The sequence below is a fragment of a genome, unplaced genomic scaffold, assembly GCF_019419815.1.
Source record: "Pyrus x bretschneideri cultivar Hongxiangsu unplaced genomic scaffold, Pyrus_bretschneideri_v1 Contig5, whole genome shotgun sequence".
Classification (NCBI taxonomy): Eukaryota; Viridiplantae; Streptophyta; class Magnoliopsida; order Rosales; family Rosaceae; genus Pyrus; species Pyrus x bretschneideri.
In genome coordinates this window covers 8,246,441-8,265,687 of record NW_025999787.1, presented here as the reverse complement: position 1 = coordinate 8,265,687, position 19,247 = coordinate 8,246,441, and the positions used below count along the sequence as shown (strand labels likewise).

Below are 19,247 nucleotides of genomic sequence, written 5' to 3'. Positions count from 1 at the left end.
GATCCCTCAACTTTAATCCAATTGGAGCAATGATTCTTCCACCATGACTCGTTTTGAAAGAAGTTATGACAAAATTGATGGAAGGACCATAACTGCACGTTTTGAAGAGTTAAAGGACCATTGATCATGAATTTTTAATTGAGGGGTCATTGCTCTAATTTGGTTAAAGTTAAGAGATCATTACTACAATTTCCTCTATTTACAAATTACAAAAATAAAGTTTTCATTAAACATCAACGCTATGGTTGCCACCCATTTGTTTCCACGTGATGCTTCAAGTTTTCATTGTGAATCTACAAACAATATGAGAAAATAAGTAGAGAGTAATAGTAATAACATAAGTACCTTCAAAGTAGACAATTTGCCCATAGCAACATTTTCTCTCGTAAATTAAGTATTTTGTCAATTCAAGCTAACAGTTTGTGATCATGTTTATGAAATAAGTAAATTGTGATACCATACCTTAATCCTATTCTTCAACTTTTTTTCAGTTTGAGTGAGGTGTGATGGTTGTAGAACTGTTACGAAATCAGCTTTTAGATATATTTCAAACTAATGTAATAAAATGTACTGCAGTACATAACTTTAAAATAAAATAATTATTATTATACCATATTGAGGAGAAATGTATGGTTACGATTAATCTTCTTCCTGCTGCAGCATAATTGTGTAGTTAATAATCATGTGTTTTGTATAACTCTAACTAATTAATTGGTAAACACATTATAAAGAAAATAAAATATTGTGAAAGATATATAGGCATGATAAGTAGGATTATACCTAATTCTTTGAACTTTTTTGTAGGTTCGTATTATGTAAGGAGTAGTTGTAGAATTCATTTGTGCTAAAGCATTTTTCATGCGCCACCAATATGTAATTGAATTACATTGGGCAACGATTGTGACATGATTGGTGATATGCTTCTCAATTACAACACTAAATTTAAATGATTTAGACCTAATTTGACGGGAGTGTTGATTATTTTTTTGTCACTTACACTTGCATAAGGAACAAGAAAGAAACTACTTAAGCTCAAGCTTTGAAACTCAATCCAACTTGCTTAAGAATGATTTGAGTGGGTTGGTTTGTCCATTTTCTTGGGTGGTAATGGATTGAAAAAATTCTAACCCGAGCCTATTAAATTGACCAACGAATTGAAGTTCAACCCACCAACCCATTCAATGTCCACCCATATTGTCACCAATTCATTTTTTTTTCAAATGAACGAACTAATGTATTCCCTCACTAGTTCTCATTTCACTCATATTGATTACACAATGTTTAGCTTAGATGGCCTTGCCTTTTATCACTAGTTGATTTCATGCCTTAATAACTATTTATTTTTTATTTTTTATTTTTGAAAAGGGGATCAGCTGGTGGCTTTCTTAGGCAGTTTATTATTTTAGGGACCGAGTAAACTTACAGAGATATTTTAGCCTCCCATTAGCCACCGTCGTGTTAATAGTTTTCGATAATGTTATATTGTCTAGCCTAGGAATCAATAATGGTAAAACAAACCCTTTTTTATCCACAAAGAGATACAAACTTGGAACCTCTCCAACTATCATAAATGGTGCGCTTTAATGACTTGAAACGGCAGCATAAAAAATTTCTACACAAAATTAAAAGAAAAATTAGTCGAATGAGCTGAAATAATTAGTTCTTAGTATATCATCGATATATAATAGTTATATTGTTAATATTTTAATCTATATGTCGTTTATAACTAATTTCTTTTCCGAATAATACTATGAAGACCACATTTTAAACCACTTTTGTGTACTATATCATTGTGACAAATGATGCATACAATCAACATCTAATCAAATAAATTTATTAATTGATATGACATATACACATCATTTGACCCATCAAATAATACACTCATGTAATCTCACTAATATATTTCTTTCCATTAATTCAACAACTAGAATCTTTTTTTTTTTTTTGAAGAACACAACTAGAATTGTATTTCATATCATTTTAACCTGTTTTTCAAATTAAAATGTCAGTCTACAAAATTGAAGACTCGCTCATAAACCAAACTTTGTGTACCACGCCGAAAATATTATTCTCCCGCGAAAAGGTTTGGATAGTCCGAAGCTGCGCGGGTCATACATTAGGGTCAATTTAAACGGGTCTCCTCTGCACGACTGTCGTCTGTCAAAACCAACAGCGCCGCCGCCCTACGCAGCCGAGGCAGCAGCAGCACAAGAAGAACTACTTCACAGTCTAAATCAAATACCTATCCCGGATAATGCAATCCCTCCGATTCCCTGTTCCAATCCAGAACGCTCTCACTCCCTCCAATCCCAGATTCTCGCGCAACCAAACACCCAGAAGAATCCGATCACATTCGCGCCTCTCCAATTCTCTCTCTCTTCATTGTGCAACCGCAACCGATGTGGTTGTTCACAGGGAAGAGAGCAGAGAGCAATTTAATGACCGATTTGCCCCTTGTGTACACTTTCCGCCGGAAGACGAGCCGTTGCCGGCGGGCCTACGGAGAGAGTTGATGCCAAGACACGTGGCCGTGATCATGGACGGCAACGTGAGGTGGGAGAGGCGGAGAGGGCTGCCGGCCGGGTCGGGTCACGAGGCGGGTGCGCAGTCGCTGAGAGGGCTCGTTGAGTTGTGCTGTAAATGGGGAATTAGGGTTCTCACTGTGTTCGCGTTTTCTTTTGATAATTGGAGTCGGCCAAAGGTCAGTTGTTCAAAACTCAGAAGCAAGAAAAGTGCTTTCTGATGTAAAGTGCTTTTTGTTGTTGTTGTTTTGGTTTTGTGTTTCTTTTTGGAACTATGGAATTATTTGGCTTGGTTATAATGTAGGTGGAGGTTGAATTTCTGCTGGATTTGTTTGAGAAGATGATTAGCTCCGAAATCGACAATTTTGCAAGGTAGCACATTTATGTTCGAATTCAACGTTATTTGTTTGAATTCATCACATTTCTGCATAGGTTTTGTTGGGATGTGCTGCAACTTGAAATGTTTGTCCCATTTTTTGTGAGCTTTGAAACTGGTTTTACTTCCTAGGGATTTTTATTGCACTAAAAACTTGACCTGCACATTTTCGTGGTAGACTGGCCGAAAACTCCTAACCTGAACTGGTTCCGGTGAACCTAATCGTATATTGTCTTGTTATGGTGTTAATCGTTAGAATGTATTCGTTGAAAACTCTATGGCAAGTTGAGACCTGCTAGATTGAACGGGTGGCAGGTGTACTCAATCTCAATGAGGTACTGAGTTACACTGTGTTAAAACATCTGATTTGGTTTCTATTTGCTTTGACAGCGAAGTTATTCGAATATCAATCATTGGGGATTCGTCAAAGCTCCCTAACCCTTTACCAAAACTGATAAGTGATGCGGAGGAGAGAACGAAAGACAACTCTAGGCTCCAACTAATTGTGGGAGTGAGCTACAGCGGAAAATATGATGTTGTGCAAGCGTGCAAAAGTATTTCTCAAAAGGTAAAAGATGGCGTTGTTGAAGTGGACGATATCAATGAAAGCCTCGTTGAACAAGAACTAGAAACTAACTGTACCGAGTTTCCCTACCCTGATCTGCTAATACGAACAAGTGGCGAACTCAGAGTCAGTAACTTCTTGCTGTGGCAGTTGGCCTACACGGAACTTTTCTTTGCATCGGCACTTTGGCCTGATTTTGGGAAGTCTGAGTTTGTGGAGGCCTTGGTTTCCTTTCAGCAGCGGCAGAGGCGTTATGGTGGAAGAGATCCATAAGCGACGAATTTGTATTTCCCTTCAGCAGAGGCAGCGGCAGAGGCGTTGTGTAAATATCAGCATCATATGCTGGTTGCACATGTAATGAATATTCTTTCTTGATCTAATTGTCTCAGTCCCTGTATCAGTAGTTGCATCAAATATTTATGAATCTATGTAGCTGGTTGTTTCCTAGTTATGGCTTTACCAACGGTAAATTAGTGTCATCATGGTCATAGAATGAATCATTCATACTCTGTAATTCTATTGGCTAGCTAGGTTTTGCCATCCTCCTAAAGTGAGGGTGATGATCCCTAATATAGAACAAAGGTTTCTCTCACAACTTACATGTTCCTGGGCCAAGTAGTGAGACCTAAATATTGAGGCGCACTTTATGGTAAACCAAGTTTAGGGTTTGTCATTCCCTTAAAGTGAGGGTGAGTGATCTTTTTATAGAACAAGGGTTTTTCTCCGCTCTTACGTACTTCATAGGCTAAGTATTGAGTCCCAAATATTGAGTCCCATTCAAGATACTAATTTACATTTATATTTTAGAAGATTTGAGTTCTACTACTGTATTAATAATGATTTTTTTTTTTTTTTTTGTAAAAAATGTGAATGCTTGAGTGAGAAAAACTTTTTTATCACATGTGCAATGCATTGTTGAGTGTCACATGAGGAGAGAGAGAGAGGAGAGGAAGGTGCATTGCACATGTTAGATCATGTTTAAAGGAGATGTCAAAATTTTTAATAAATAATATTCTCTATATTAAGGGTTGGGGAAGTGAGCTAAGCTTCATAATGGGCTAGCAACAATATGGTTCAAATTCGCCTTTGGCAAGAATCGAACCTCAAACCTCTCATTTACAAATGAAGATAAATATCATTAGATCGTAATACTAAATGGCTCAGGAAATGTCGAATTAAAATGTTAATTTTTTTTTACAGTTATAAAGTTTTTTATTACAATCAAGATGTTAAATTAAAATACTTTTTAGTTATTTATAAAATCAAATGGATCAAAACTTACTAATAAATTAATCAATAAGTGATGAAAAATAAAGAAACATGTGGACCATCATTAAAATAAAACAAAAAAATTGATGTTACCTTCAATTTGGTAGTAAAGTGGAAAATGTCAATCCAGGTAGAATTTTGAATCTCCTTTAGAACCAGAAAACCCCTTTTTTTGTCAAAAACAATCTACATGAGATTTTGATATCTCATTTAGAGATGCTTTTAGTATCTTTTTAGCGAGTAACACTGTAAAAGAGATCTCTAAATATTCCAAGTAGGCCGCTCAGACAATCTTCAAACAACATAGGGCTGAAGAGTGACAAACTATGTAGAAACTCTGGTCTTCTTTTTGCGAGGTTTGGCCCAAACATTTACTCGAACGTTGCAACGTTATCAGATCAATGAGCCAAAGAGGAGAAAAAATAAAAAAAAAATTAATGAAAATGATTTGAAAATTTTGAGTTTTAATAAAAAAGATAAAAAAGTGTTGTAAATAAATAATACCATGAATAGTTTTTTAGAGTAAAAATATTATTTTTGTTTAAAATGAACAATACCAAAAATATTTTATTAAAATTTCTAAAATAAAATGAATAGCAACAAATCTGACAGGAACGCTCCCTACCTGCTACAGAAACATGATCAAACCTGTACTAAAACGCAGTGCATTTCCAAAGATAATGATTGAATAATAATGTGGTGGATAGCAGTCCGAAATACGGGAGAAGATTCTAAAAAAGTAAAATATTAGAGGTAGGTGTGGACTTTGTGTTTTGATTTCCTTCTGCCTCTCGTTTGGAACGTTGAAGGTTAACCAAAGATGTTCCCTTTGCTTGGATTTAGCATTTGGAAAATTTAAGGTCTTAATCCTTAACTAAATGACCTAATTTGGCTTCGATCTAATCCTGAAATATTGCAGGTTAATTTCAATTAGGAAACTATTATTATCAATTTCAAAAATCTCATTATACATTTTTTTTTCTAATTATAGAAAGTTTAGAGTTCCAAATAAGATTTTTGAAGTACTAATAACAATTTCTTTCCAATTATTCTTCAATACTAATGACTGATTTTCTAGTTAGACCGAGAATTTGTTGTATTTTCATACTTTAAGTCAATGATGTCAACGGAGTAGGTTTCTTTTCCCTTCAAATTTCTCTTTCCTTTAATCTCTTCATATTTAAACGATATTGATTAAATCACGTCAATATCTATAATTTTCCGGTCACATCTATAAATATACATACAATGTACTTTTTTACTTTATCTCTTATTAGTAAGGATATGAATATAAAAAGCGTTGTGGTGACACAATGGAACTTTTTTGTTTTGTTGACTAAAAGTCTAAACCAATCACGTCCCATTTTTTAAAGGAAGATGCTAGTTGCTGGAGAATTTAATTATTTTTCTATTTTTTTAATTGTAGTTTTGTCCAGTAGGGGATTACTAATTTATTTCAGGTGGGCCACCACGGACATTGATGTCAACGAATGTGTACCCTTATCCACAAACCATGATTAACCATAATTTATAATTAATGTGAAATCATCAAGGTAATCATAATTTTTTTTAGTACATCGAAATTTTTACATTATAAAAAGAAGAGAGTTCGGCAAAGTCACACAATAAGCAACTTAATTTGATATCAAATTCATTATCCACAAGAGTCGAACCTAAAATCTCTCATTTTCAAATGAAAAGAAATACTATCAAACCGTAGTATTAAACGAAATCAAGATAATCATAATTAAATACCCATCCGGAAATAATCAAACTACCCTTGGACAAATCGTCCTTTTTTGGTTTTCACAAAACCTGGTGCTTTCCAGCACCCGCTGGGCCGCCTGGTTTTCCCTTCCTGTACCTGTCTTCAAAGCCGCCAATCAAACCTCTCCACCTCACGATACAGATTATTTAACTCTCCCCCAACCCACGTGGCCGTCGACCAATGGCTAACTAACAGGAAACGTTAAGGTCTTGGCCGCAGTGGATCAAATAATTTCGGAAATTTAAATTTTAGTTAGGTGGACAAGGAATTTAAAAACCGGCCCCTCTTGCCTGTTAATGGAGTTTGGAGCGGTCAGTGCAGTGGAGGTCCGAGCTTTTGTCTCTCTGGTTTCGTCGATTCGAGAAGCTCAGGGGATAATTGAATTCAGAAAAAGGTTGAGATTTTAGGGGTTTTTTTGAACTGTTATTTCTTATTTTCTGTTTGGTTGGTGGGAAAATATCGAAGTCATGGGAAAATCGTTTAGGGACTCTCTTAAAGCGCTTGAAGCAGATATTCAGCACGCCAATACTCTGTAAGTCTCCGCCTTCTTCTTCAATTCAATTATCCACCAAATTTAGGAACTTTTGAATTTTTTCATAGAAAATTTCCCATTTTTTAAAAAATTCATAGTTTCGATATAAAGACTGATTTTTTGTAGATTTTTTTTTTTCAAAAAAAAAAAAAATTTGTCAGGATCATCTAGGTTTTTTTCTTTTGGGGCCTAACCAAGATGAAAAATCAAAATTGATTTTTACTATGTAATTATGTATTAATGATGTGGGTTTTATTTATTTTGTGCATTTATTTGAGTTTAGAGATGTAATAATTGTGGAATGTTTATTGATCAAATGCTTTGTTTGGCTCTCTGTTTTTTCAGGGCCTTGGATTATCCGAGAGAGAAAGATGGAGCGCGTCTTCAGATGAGACTGTCTTACGGTCCGGCGGCCAACTTTTTCCTCTTCCTTGTCCAGTGGACTGACTGTCACCTCGCCGGAGCGCTCGGCTTGCTTCGAATGCTTATTTATATGGTACATTCTTTTTTCCATATCGAGTTTCGTTGTTATGTCAATCCGTGATTTTGTTTTCGTTATGTGAGTGAGTGAGAGAGAGAGAGACTGTCACCTCGCCGGAGCACTCGAGTTTCGTTATGATGTCAATGCCTGATTTTGTTTTCGTTATGTGTGTGTGTGTGTGAGAGAGAGAGAGAGAGAGAGAGGGAGGGAGAGAGAGAGAGTGTGTGTCACCTTGCCGGAGCACTCGGATTGCTTTGAATGCTTATTTATATGGTACATTCTTTTTTCTAAATCAAGTTTCGTTATGATGTCAATGCGTGATTTTGTTCTTGAGAGAGAAAGAGAGAGAGAGTAAAAGGAATTTGAAATGGATTCCTCGGATGTTTGCTGCATTAGGAACATTTTTTATGTACAACAGTAGTATAATAGCTGGTTTACATTTCCTGCTATTTCACCTAAAACAAAAGAGGCTATGAAATGAGAACTGATGGCCTCTGGTGTGTACTATTATCTGAGGGGAACACGTTTTTTCGACCGCGATAGTATGATTGCTGGGCCTGCTGGCCTATTGGGATAGCAGCCTTCAGGGTGCTGGGTTCAAGTTTTTGGTTGGTCTTTATTTTCTGGCATGCTTTGCAATTGCACCATCCAGTTTCTCAACCTTTAATTCGTTTATGGCGTACTATCTTCAGAAAATGTAATAATTTTATTTGACTTCTTGTTTGGTTGTGGGAATGTGATCGATTTCTGCAGACTTATCCAGATGGAAAGACCACCATGTCTGTTTATGAAAGGAAAGCCAGCATCAGAGAATTTTATGGTAAGTGAGATTCAGTAAAGATGTATGTAAATGCTTATTGTAGTAGTATTATTCGTACGCAAATGCTTGATGCTGCAAGTAAAACCTCTTGGGAGGCAGAGAGGGGGGAGGTGGTAATGCTTTGGGGGCACGGGATATAATTTTTTTTCTTCTTCGATATTCATGGATATGTTTTCTGAACACTTATATTTTCATGGACAGCTGTCATATTTCCTTCTTTGCTGCAACTTCAAAGGGGAATCACAGATGTGGAAGATAGGAAACAGAAAGAGATTTGCACTGCCAGATACAAAAGAAGGGATGAATCCGAGAGGGGAAAATTCTCTGAAATTGACTTTGAAAGAGAAGAAGAGTGTGGAATTTGCATGGAGGTGAACAGGAAAGTTGTTTTGCCTAACTGCACTCATACATTGTGTTTGAAGTGTTATCGAGACTGGTAAGTGTTTTGGCCTTTTTTTCTTGTGCTTCCTTTATAGTTTTCAACTTATTTGTATACAACATATTTTTGTTGTATCCATGAATTATGTTTATGTTGCGGGAGAGTGATTTCTTGTCGATGCTTTCTATGCTGTGTACCACAGATTGAGCGAACTGAAATTGTACCTAATATGTGTTAACAAACTTAATTAGGTCATCTTTTCGTTTTTGGAATACTCTCGAACACATTGGACCATTTGTATTTTTAATGTTTTTGTTCGTAATAATTTTATCCCCCTGTCTGGGGGAGCATTTTCTCCGAAATCATTGTACCTTCTCCATCATTACGTCTTTGGGTTACTCTTTCGGCTCGGGTCAAAGTTTAAAATGGCCAACGACTTCTCTTAGAATTGACCTTGCTTAATTACATAATACTGATGTGTAAATCTGGAATTTGAATTTCATAGGCTTCATGACTTGCTTTTTGGACTTTCCTTTTCCTCGTTTAAATGCTTTTTGTTTCCATTCGTAATATCGAGCAGAACCTGATGTCTCCTGTTTGTTTCAGGCGTGGTAGGTCTCAGTCATGCCCCTTTTGTCGCGATAGTCTCAAAAGAGTCGACTCTGGTGACCTTTGGATCTACACTGAGAAATGCGATACTCTCGATTTATCAACAATCTTAAGAGAGGACCGCAAGAGACTATTTATGTACGTTGAGAAGCTACCTCTTGTTATGCCGGATCCTGTTTTTCTACCCTATGATTCTCATGTCCGGTGAGCTTCATGTACAGCTTTCTTTCGGGAACTATTTGTATATAACATGCCTTGTTGTACTGCAATTTGAAACCTGTTAACATTTTAACATGTAATTGCACTTTGCCCATAGTTTTGATTGGCTTCAAAAGAGTAATTTATATGTTATGGTTCTTGTCATACTTTCGTTCCATTTTTCTCCTTTTTTAAATTTCAATCATAGCTTGAACACAATATAGGTACATCAATTTGAATCGCCTTACATAATGCTACAAGATGAAGAAGAACGACAGTAGTATGGCGCTGGATTGCGAGTCACGATCCATTGTCTTGAATGCGTATGTAGTCTGCGTAAAAGCGCGGATGGTGTTCTTCTGTATGAACATAGGCATGGCCTCCGTGACTGGAAACATCAAGACCTGCAATTTCGTCGTCAACAGAGATCCTCAAAATGTTGAGCTTGTGAAGGGTGTAGAAGAGAGGACCCATTGTCAAGCTGACCCAGCCCACAATGGCCAAAAGCTCAGCCACTTGCGCTCCGAGCAGCCCCCACCCGCCGCCCATGAAGAGACCATAAGGCCGTACTGTACCGACGGCGCCGGAATTATAGGCTTGGACCACAAACTCCTCTTTCGCAAACAGCCCTGTAAATATCAAACCCCAGGCACCACACCCACCATGCAATTGTGTCGCCTCTAGGGGGTCATCGAATTGTAGCTTTAGGGCCAAGATGTTGAGCCCGATTAAGACCCAAGCGGCGAAGAACCCGCAAACAACGGCAGCCCACGGCTCGACCACCGCACACCCTGAAGTAATCGCCACAAACCCGCCAAGCACTCCATTGCAAACATCTAGTGCATCCCAATGGCCCACTAGCAAGCGCCGGCCAAACAGGGTTACGATTCCAGCAGTTGATCCAGCTAACGTAGTCGTAACCGCCGTTCGGCCCACACCAGTCCAATTCCCTTGATCGCTTGTGTTCGGATACGCCACGAGAATCTTATCAAACGAGCCAGGGTTAAACCCGAACCAACCAAACCACAATAAGAATGTTCCAAGCACCACAAGCGTCGCGTTATGGCCTCTGATGGGGATGGCATTCCTGAACGCGTCGAATCGGCCCACTCTGGGGCCTTCGATGAAAGAGCCCCAAAGCCCTGCAAGCCCGCCGACCAAATGCACCACGCCACTCCCGGCAAAGTCAATGGCCCCAGAGCTGAACAATAAGTTACTCGAGTTTGGGCTAAGCCACCCAGTGGACGACCACACCCAATGAACCACCACAGGGTACACAAATCCGGAAAGGAAGCAAGAGAAAATGAGGTACGCACTAAACTGGGTACGCTCAGCAACAGACCCACTGGTTATACCCGCAACAGCTATAGCAAAAGCCCATTGGAAAAGGAAGAAGCTGTAGTCATAGTCGTAGGTGGAGTTGGGAATGTCTTTGAGAGCAAAGAAACTTGTACCAATAAAAGGGTTGGCATCTGAGCCTTCTCCGAATGCAAAGGCAAAGCCGAATAGGTAGTAGGAGAGGCTACCTACCACGGCGTCGACGACGTTGGTGAGCATTATGTTCATGGCGTTCTTGGCTCGAACGGAGCCGGCGCAGAGCATGGCGAAGCCGAGCTGCATGACGAAGACGAGGTAGGCGGAGAAGAGGAGGTAGATGGTGTTGATGGAGTATTCGACGCTTTCCTCCCATGAGGCGGCCATGAGAGAGTTAGAGAGAGAGGTGGTTGGTAGTGAAGAGAGAGAGAGAGAGAGAGAGAGAGAGAGGTGGATGATATTTGAGATGCGTTTTGATAGTTTTGTTTGTTATGTGTGTAATAAGAGGTTTGAAGTTTGAAGTTTGACGGGTAGATGTATGGTGAGTGCTTGTGCGGGATATTTCAAGGACTTGTGGTCAATGGGTGGATAGGCTTATCGACTCCGCCGTTCCCACTCAGTTGATTGATTTTCATATTCGGTTTTCTATTTCAATAATACTATTTAGACGCATAAATCGATTTCATTTGGTAACATACTCATTGAACTTTTTTTCAATGATGACTGATGCTAAAATTGAAGTTTATAGTTTTTGGAATTTAAACACAAATAAGTAATGACATTTGACAAGAACATTGGAACGTGAGGTATTTCAGTAATTGAAACAATGAAAAATTAAGACCCGACCCAGTCGGATTTCATGTACCCTACAAATTGTATCACATTGTAACTAACCTTTTAAATTGAATAAATCAAAGTATAATCAAACGATTCAAACAAAGATTTTCCCTTTGAAAAAATACCATCAACATTCAAATCGCAAAAGTTTAAAATACAAGCTTAAACAATTTGAAAAATCAAATTACAAAGAATTAGAGATCTGCCACAGATAAAAAAAGAAGAGAAATAAAATATCAGAAAGAATAACAAGTGACAAATCAAACAATTGTAATAACTATTAATGCTTGAAATTAATAGAGAGAGAGAGAGAGAGAGAGAGCTCCAAACTGTTTTAAAATATAAAAGAAAATATTTTAGAGATATGAATTGAATTGGTCTATTTGATATGATTTGATTTGATTTGTCTAAGTTTTTATTGTCTCGTGGATAAATGACTATTTTGATTTATTTCTTATTATTGCTCCGTTGTATTTGAAGTTTGTGAGATTATTAGAGAATTTTAAATTTATCAAAAACCTTGTTGTGGTCTATATTTAACTGACAAGGAGAGGAGGGCAGATGACACTGAGAAAATATAGAGAGAGAAATGTGTTTGTAGGGTTGTGTAGAGAATGTGTCATTCCCCCTACACAGTGTCTTTATTTATAGTAATAAGGGAGGGAAGAAATCATTCTCTTCCAAGCAATGCAAGTCCTAATAGGGTAGAATAACTAAAATCAAATCTAATCTAGGATTTACATAATCACACTTAAATAAGAAGTTTATAACACTCCTCCTTGGTGTTGTCTCCTTTGATGTAACCTTTCTTGAGCTGTTTGATGCATGTTGCGTTGTCTTTATAGATCATCGTCGGGACGTTAAAGACGGGGTAAAGATCGCAGGAGCTTCGAATATGGCCCACAACTACTCTTAGCCAGAATCATTCCCGAGTTGCTTTGTGTAGGGCGAGAATTTCAACATGGTTAGACAAAATGGCAACGTTGACCTTCAAAAGATTGTAGTGCCTCCAATGGTAAAGACATAACTCGTTTGAGAATGCACCTTGTACAGATCAAATAAGTATCATGCGTCGGCATAACCAACAAGGCGATAATCGACTCTAGATAACAGGTTCCTCATCACTCAAGGATTAATAAGGATAGAACAAGCCCAGATCCATAGTACCCTTAATGTAGAGGAAATTATCTTTAACACTAGTCCAATGTCTGCATCTTGTTGCATTACTGTATCTTGGCAAAAGATTAACAGCGAAGGAGATGTCAGGTTTAGTGCATTGCCATAAGGAACTTCAGGCTCCAAAATCTATTCATCATCCTCATTCGGATGGAAGGGATCTTGTTTTGCATCTAGCGATCGAACGACTATAGGAGTACTTAAAGGCTTCACTTTATCCTCGTTAAAACGGCACAACACCTTCTGGGTGTAGTTTGATTGATGTACTAAGATTCCATCCGACATGTGCTCTATCTCAATACAGAGACAATATCGAGTCTTTCCTAAATCTTTCATCTCAAATTCCGACTTCAGGTGCGCGGAAGTTCTCTTGAGCTTTTCAGGAGTTCCGATGAGATTCATGTCGTAGACATAATCTGCAACAATCGCAAAACCGGAATGTGATTTCTTAATGAACACACAAGGGCATTGTTCATTGTTCACATATCCCTGACTAGTCAAATACTCACTCAGACGGTTATACCACATTATTCTAGATTGCTTTAAACCGTAAAGTGAACACCTCAGCCGAATTGAGAGCGTGTTCCAGGGTTTGGAAATATTTGATCCAGTCAATGTAAAGCCTTCGGGAACTTTCATAAATATTTTCGTATCAAGATCCCCATAGAGATACGCAGTTACTATGTCCATCACCTGCATACCCAATTTTTCGAAAACTACCAAACTGATAAGATAGCGAAAAATAATCACATAACGGGTGAATAAGTTTCATCATAGTTAATCCCGGGGCGTTGTGAGAAGCCTTGCCCAACATGACGAGCTTTGTAACACATAATTTTGTTCTTCTCATTACGCTTTTGAACGAAAACCTACTTGTAGACAACGGGCTTTATATGTGGAAGAGTAGGAGCTACAAGTCCAAACACCTTACGTTTCGTAAGCAAATTGAGTTCGACTTAGATTGCTTGTTTCCATTTTCACCAATCAGTTCTACGTCGACATTCATCAATGAAATAGGGTTCAATGTCATTGCTCAACATGATCTCAGTAGCTACTGCATATGTTAATGCATTGTCGACGATCATCTCATTTCTACACCAAACATCATCCAATGTCAATACACCATACATCATACATTGTCTTTTCAAGGATGCTTCTGTAATCTAGAATTTCCTAATAGTTGGATAGAATGAGTAGGCGACAATCGGATTCATGGTAGGCTTTTTAGGGGCCTGTGTCGTGGGTTTCCTCTTTTGGGGGTGCGAATGAGACAAGTGGGAGTCGTCCACGATAATTTACGTTCATCAAGGACGTTAACGTTCTTATTTCCCCTTAACGACAGGAAAACTGTCTCATATAAGTGACAATTCGCGAAACGAGCGGTAAATAGATCACCTGTTACTAAGTAACGAATGACTAAACGAGAATCCTATTCGACACAGATTCTCATCCTTCGCTAAGGCCCCATTTTTGTACGTAAGGATGGTAAAATCGGCACATAGACAGCACAACAAAAAACGTACAGATACGATATGTCGGGTTCGTATCTGGTAACCAACTGAATGCATTGTATGGTTGGGTCGCAACATCCCTCAAGCAGACCAACATGGTTGCGTGCAATATTGCATGACCCCAAGCAGCGATCAGGAACTTGGTACGTATGACCAACGATGGAGCAATTATTTGTAAGCACTTAATGAATGCCTCTGCCAAACCATTATGCATGTTCAAATTCAACCTTAACCGACATGCAATAGTCATCAAAAGTTTTAGATGTGAATTCTCCAGCATTATCCAATTGAATAGATTTGATCGGATAATCAAGGTGGTGAGCCCTGAGCTTGATAACCTGAGCCAACAGTTTGGAGAATGTAGCGTTCCTTGTGGACAACAAGCACACGTATGACCAAGGTGTGGAAGCATCAACCAAACCAATACAATATCTAAATGGTCCGCAGAGAAGGTGAATCGGTTCACAAATGTCTCCCTGAATCCTTTGTAGAAAAATATGAGGATTCGAACAAATCTTATCATAAGAAGGCTTAATAATAATAAACTTTATCATGGAGCAGGTTTGACATGCGATTCCTTGAATTGAACCTAAACATTAGGTTACTGGATGCCCATGTGATGATTTGAAGATACGGCGCATCGCTGTTCGTTTAGGGTGTCCCAAACAATCATGCCAAAGTTTAATTTCGTGTTCAGTACCAGAGGTAGGGTCGGCCACATAGTGGATTTCTATAGGGCCTATGGTCGTAGTATAAAGACTACTTGGGATACGCTCCATCTTCTCTAGAATACACTTTTTGCCATATTCATAGGAAGTGATGCACATAAATTCAACTCCATCTTCTACATAGATTTCAGCGTTGTAATTATTATCTCTAATGTCCTTGAAACTCAACAACGTTCTTCCAAAACGTGAAGAATAGAATGCCTTATCAATGGTCAAAATTGTACCAGTGGATAACATTATACGTGTCTTACCGTATCCTTTGATCAGGTTGGATGGTCCTGAAAGGGTTGTCAGAGGTGCATTCTTAGGTATAAAGTTAGTGAAATAGATGCGTTCACACAAAACGGTGTGTGTGGTTCCATTATCTGCCAGACAATTAACTTTCCCACTAGTCATACCTAGAATAAAAGTTAATTTAAATCGATCACATGCATAAAAGTTCTAAAAAAAATATCCATTAAAAAATAATTTAAGTATTCAAGGATGGTAATTAATAAAAACTTAATATCCAAAAACAAATCGCCAACAAATAATCAAACATAAAGGAAAATTGTGCAAAATTAAACCAAAAAACAAAGGGGGTTCTGTCACTATATGGAATTCGGCCCCACTATTCTAAAATTTAACTAGAAATAGTCTATGCCTAAGATTCTAATCTTCCATAGGGATTGTATCCTCTTGAAAGTCATAAACCTCCATCTTGGTACTTTCCGATTCATCTACTTGCACAAAGTTTGATTCAAACTTCTTACGACGAGAATCATATTCAGCTACAACCTTTTGTGGAGCACGGAAAACGTGTTCCAATGGTCCTTTGAACCACAGCAATATCGCATGTCCGCATCCATGGTTTCAGGTGCTTTGCCCTTATTCTTGAAGTTTAAGGCCTTATAAGCGAGGTAAGGGCGTTTATGGGCTCAGTTTCCTATCTTAGGTGAGCCTTAGCTTTGTTGACCTTGCCAGGGTGGCTTCTGGCTGCCCCTACCATGCCTATGTTGGCGTTTTGGGTAATGTGCTTCAAGTACAACAGTTGCTCCAATAGGTTAAGCTTGATGATTTTTCATCAACAACTGATTCTACTTTTCAACAAGAAGTAAAACAGAGATCAAATCCAAAAACTTAGTGAACTTCAGAGCCCTATCTTGTTGTTGCAGGACAATATTAGTAGCAGAAAAGGTCGAATAGGTCTTCTCTAGGATATTATCTTCGGTCAAGGTCTCGTTACAGAACTTGAGAAGTGATCAAATTTGACAAACTTCATAATTATATTCATTCACAGACTTAGAGTCTTAGAAGTGCAAATGCAGCCAGTCATGTCTTGCTTCAGGCAAGAAGATGTCATTTTGGTGATCAAAACAATCAGCCACAACGACCCAGAGTGTTCATGGATCCTCCTCAGCAAGGTACTCGGTTTGCAGTACATCATGAATGTGTCTTTGGATGATGATCATGGCAGTGGCTTTCTCAGCTTCGCCAACCAAGTTGTCCGTTTCATCTTCAATGGCAGGACGCAAATTCTTTACGGTGAGGTGGAGCTTCACATCTTGGACCCACTTGAGGTAGTTCCTTCCAAAGACCTCTAAAGCGGTGAAATCGAGTTTGTTCAACTTCAACATGTTCCTATCACAAAATAAATGGACAAGATGTGGTTAGTGTAATGGAGAAGAAAAAAAATCAATCCATTCACATAGGAGTAGAACATTCAGGTTCTAATAGACATGTATTGGTTTAAATTTACATGAAAAAAACTTTGGGCTTTCATAGGTGATGATTTTAAGGAAAACTTCAGGTTTTCAAACAAGACATGTTTCTATAAACTTCAGGTTTCGAAATAATTATGAACTTCAGGTTCATGTGTTTTTGCAGACAAACACAAATATATATACAGAAATATGCAACAAAAATTTGCAAATAGATCTTTAGGGTCTATTATAATAATTGAATTAATTATTTGGACTTCGGGCCAAAGATTAAAATGTGGATAAAAAATTATAAAACCCATATGGCTAAAAAAATAATTAGACAATTAAATTCGAGACCCAAAATAAGGGACAAAGCCCACAGGTGGGCTAATCAAATTTGTACCATGGTCCAGGCCCAAAACTTGGGCTTAGATAGACATGGGCTGATCAGACCCCAAAAAGAATTTGGGTTGCGAGCCTAGTAGCAGCAAACGGGCTACAAAAATTGGGTCAAAAAACGGAGGCCCAGATGGGCACTGATCAGATGCAGCGTGGTGCAGGTGCACCGATGCACCAGTTGCAGGTTGGGATAACGTGCATGCAGAACAAGGATCCACTAGCACGGGGCTGGGATCTAGTGTTTCGCTAGTGCATGGACACTATAGCCCTACGGGCTAGTGTTGCGCTTTGGGTCGAGTCATGGACTTAGGCTGCATCAGGCAAGCCTAGTATAAACAAATTTCCATTGCAAGCCGAGAAGGCTAGCCCAATTAGGCTTGGGTTTCAGCCAAAAGAATACCCCAGCTTTGTTGGGTGTGGTCACCGAAGACCAAGGTTCTAAAAAATGCTAAGAGCTAGTCGGGCGGCCGGCTGGCTAGCGCCTAGCGCCTAGGTGGCTAGGCGGGGTCTAGATGGGCGCCTAAGCGGCCTAGGCGGATTTAGGTAAATTTCTTGTGTATCTTGTAAATAAGTGCATGTTGACACTTACAAAAAATTATTCTTGTATATATAAGCTGATGTTATTCTGATCATAAAAAGAAAAATAATAAAATAATATAATGCAAGAGTGTAATATAGACTTTAAAGAGATAAGGGTGTCAAATGTGTGGGTGTGGAATGCAAAGTGGGACATCAGACGCATAGAGATGGGGAGCTACACCAATACTTAATAGCAAAAGTACACCTAGGGACTCACAACCCATGTTTTTTTATGAGAACAATCAATAGCTAGGTACTGACAACTCATTTTTTTCCCTTGAAAAATCATCTTGATGCTAGCTGTCCAAATGTGATTGGACAAAATTAAAAAATAAAGTTTGAGAGTGGTCACGTGAATGAAAGGAAGAGAGAGAAACTTATTTTCCCATCTTCTTCCTTTTTCGTCTTCGCAACAACACAGAACCAGCAACCCAGAAAGTTTAGAACGCACTGCATTCATCCTTTCTCAAGTTTGAAAACAGAAAAAAATTGAGATTCCAGAGCGTCTAGGCCAACCTATTGACTGCCTTGACGCCCGCCTAATCCCTTTGTCGATTTTCCTTCCGATTAAGAGTTAATGCCGACGGCTGGCCATTGCCTAGCGCCTAGGCAGCTGCTTAAGCCGATTTTTAGAACATTGTCGGAGACGAAGGCCGGCGCCGCCGCTTCAGGTGGTCGTGTTCTGGTCAAAAGAACTCGGTACGAGTCAAGGGTTTGACATAGAATTCGATGGTGTGACGAAGAAAAAAGGAAAATCTTGACATCCATAAACCAAAAACCCTTGGTTTCAAATTTGGGGTTTTCGAATCCATGGAGATTCATATAAATCTCGGCCAAAACAAAGTCGGCAACGACTGCAGGTCGTCGGGGATGGAAGGGCATGGCTGCAGGCCATGCATGGGACGTCGTGAAGGGCATCAAAGTTTGGTAGGTGGACGATGTCGTGGGTCTAGGTGTGAAGCTTCTGGCTTCGGTGCGGGCTTGGGTCATGGGTTTGACGAACCCTAAAATAAATTTTTGATTTTTTTTTAAATTAATTCAATGCATATTTAATTAAATAATTTAATGAATGAACATATATAGGATGCAATTCATGGCAATATCAATTCACATAATTCAACAATTATGGATATATTGCATACACAATTTATGTAAAATCTAAAATTCGAAAAACGTAAAGTTGAGTCATGCATTATGGTGAATGTTCATGCTATCAAGGCTGCAAAAATATCGAGATAAAAACCGTTGTTTTGAAAAAACCTGATTGCGTGATGATATTGGTGAACTTGTTTGATGCAGAAAACTTCTACATCGTATTCCTAAGTGCAACGGTAGGAGCGTGCTGATAACGTGTTGCGGCCTATATTTAACTAACAAGGAGAGGAGGGCCGACGACACTGAGAAAATATATAGAGAGATGTGTTTGTAAGGTTGTGTAGAGGATGTGTCATTCCCCCTACGCAGTGCCCTTATTTATAGTAATAAGGGAGAGAAGAAAT

At 38.5% G+C, this 19,247-nt stretch overlaps 3 protein-coding genes across 3 annotated transcripts; 2 read left to right on the top strand and 1 right to left on the bottom strand.

Moving 5' to 3' along the window:
* Positions 1 to 2,086: 2,086 nt before the first annotated feature.
* LOC103963198 (dehydrodolichyl diphosphate synthase 2) lies at positions 2,087 to 3,980 on the top strand. The gene is made up of 3 exons (XM_009375974.3): positions 2,087 to 2,704; positions 2,830 to 2,897; positions 3,292 to 3,980. Exons 1-3 carry the CDS (start codon positions 2,258 to 2,260, stop codon positions 3,737 to 3,739), a joined length of 963 nt encoding a protein of 320 aa, XP_009374249.2. The 5' UTR covers positions 2,087 to 2,257; the 3' UTR covers positions 3,740 to 3,980.
* A 2,796-nt stretch (positions 3,981 to 6,776) lies between these two features.
* On the top strand, positions 6,777 to 9,888 carry LOC103963200 (E3 ubiquitin-protein ligase AIRP2). The gene is made up of 6 exons (XM_018651403.2): positions 6,777 to 7,035; positions 7,381 to 7,531; positions 8,270 to 8,336; positions 8,538 to 8,772; positions 9,322 to 9,528; positions 9,747 to 9,888. The coding sequence occupies exons 1-6, from the start codon at positions 6,971 to 6,973 to the stop codon at positions 9,772 to 9,774; spliced, it is 753 nt and encodes a 250-aa protein (XP_018506919.2). The 5' UTR covers positions 6,777 to 6,970; the 3' UTR covers positions 9,775 to 9,888.
* On the bottom strand, positions 9,665 to 11,517 carry LOC103963199 (ammonium transporter 1 member 3-like). The gene has a single exon (XM_009375975.3). The coding sequence runs from the start codon at positions 11,221 to 11,223 to the stop codon at positions 9,823 to 9,825; it is 1,401 nt and encodes a 466-aa protein (XP_009374250.2). The 5' UTR covers positions 11,224 to 11,517; the 3' UTR covers positions 9,665 to 9,822.
* Between the last annotated feature and the right edge of the window lie 7,730 nt (positions 11,518 to 19,247).

Bases quoted from the DNA above. Each gene is read 5' to 3' on its own strand.
- LOC103963200 (XM_018651403.2), top strand. From the start codon at position 6,971: ATGGGAAAATCGTTTAGGGACTCTCTTAAAGCGCTTGAAGCAGATATT. The intron at 7,532-8,269 runs GTACATTCTTTT...CGATTTCTGCAG, and splicing joins TTCGAATGCTTATTTATATG to ACTTATCCAGATGGAAAGAC. The intron at 8,337-8,537 runs GTAAGTGAGATT...TTTCATGGACAG, and splicing joins CAGCATCAGAGAATTTTATG to CTGTCATATTTCCTTCTTTG.
- LOC103963198 (XM_009375974.3), top strand. From the start codon at position 2,258: ATGCAATCCCTCCGATTCCCTGTTCCAATCCAGAACGCTCTCACTCCC. The intron at 2,705-2,829 runs GTCAGTTGTTCA...GTTATAATGTAG, and splicing joins ATAATTGGAGTCGGCCAAAG to GTGGAGGTTGAATTTCTGCT. The intron at 2,898-3,291 runs GTAGCACATTTA...TTGCTTTGACAG, and splicing joins GAAATCGACAATTTTGCAAG to CGAAGTTATTCGAATATCAA.
- LOC103963199 (XM_009375975.3), bottom strand. From the start codon at position 11,223: ATGGCCGCCTCATGGGAGGAAAGCGTCGAATACTCCATCAACACCATC.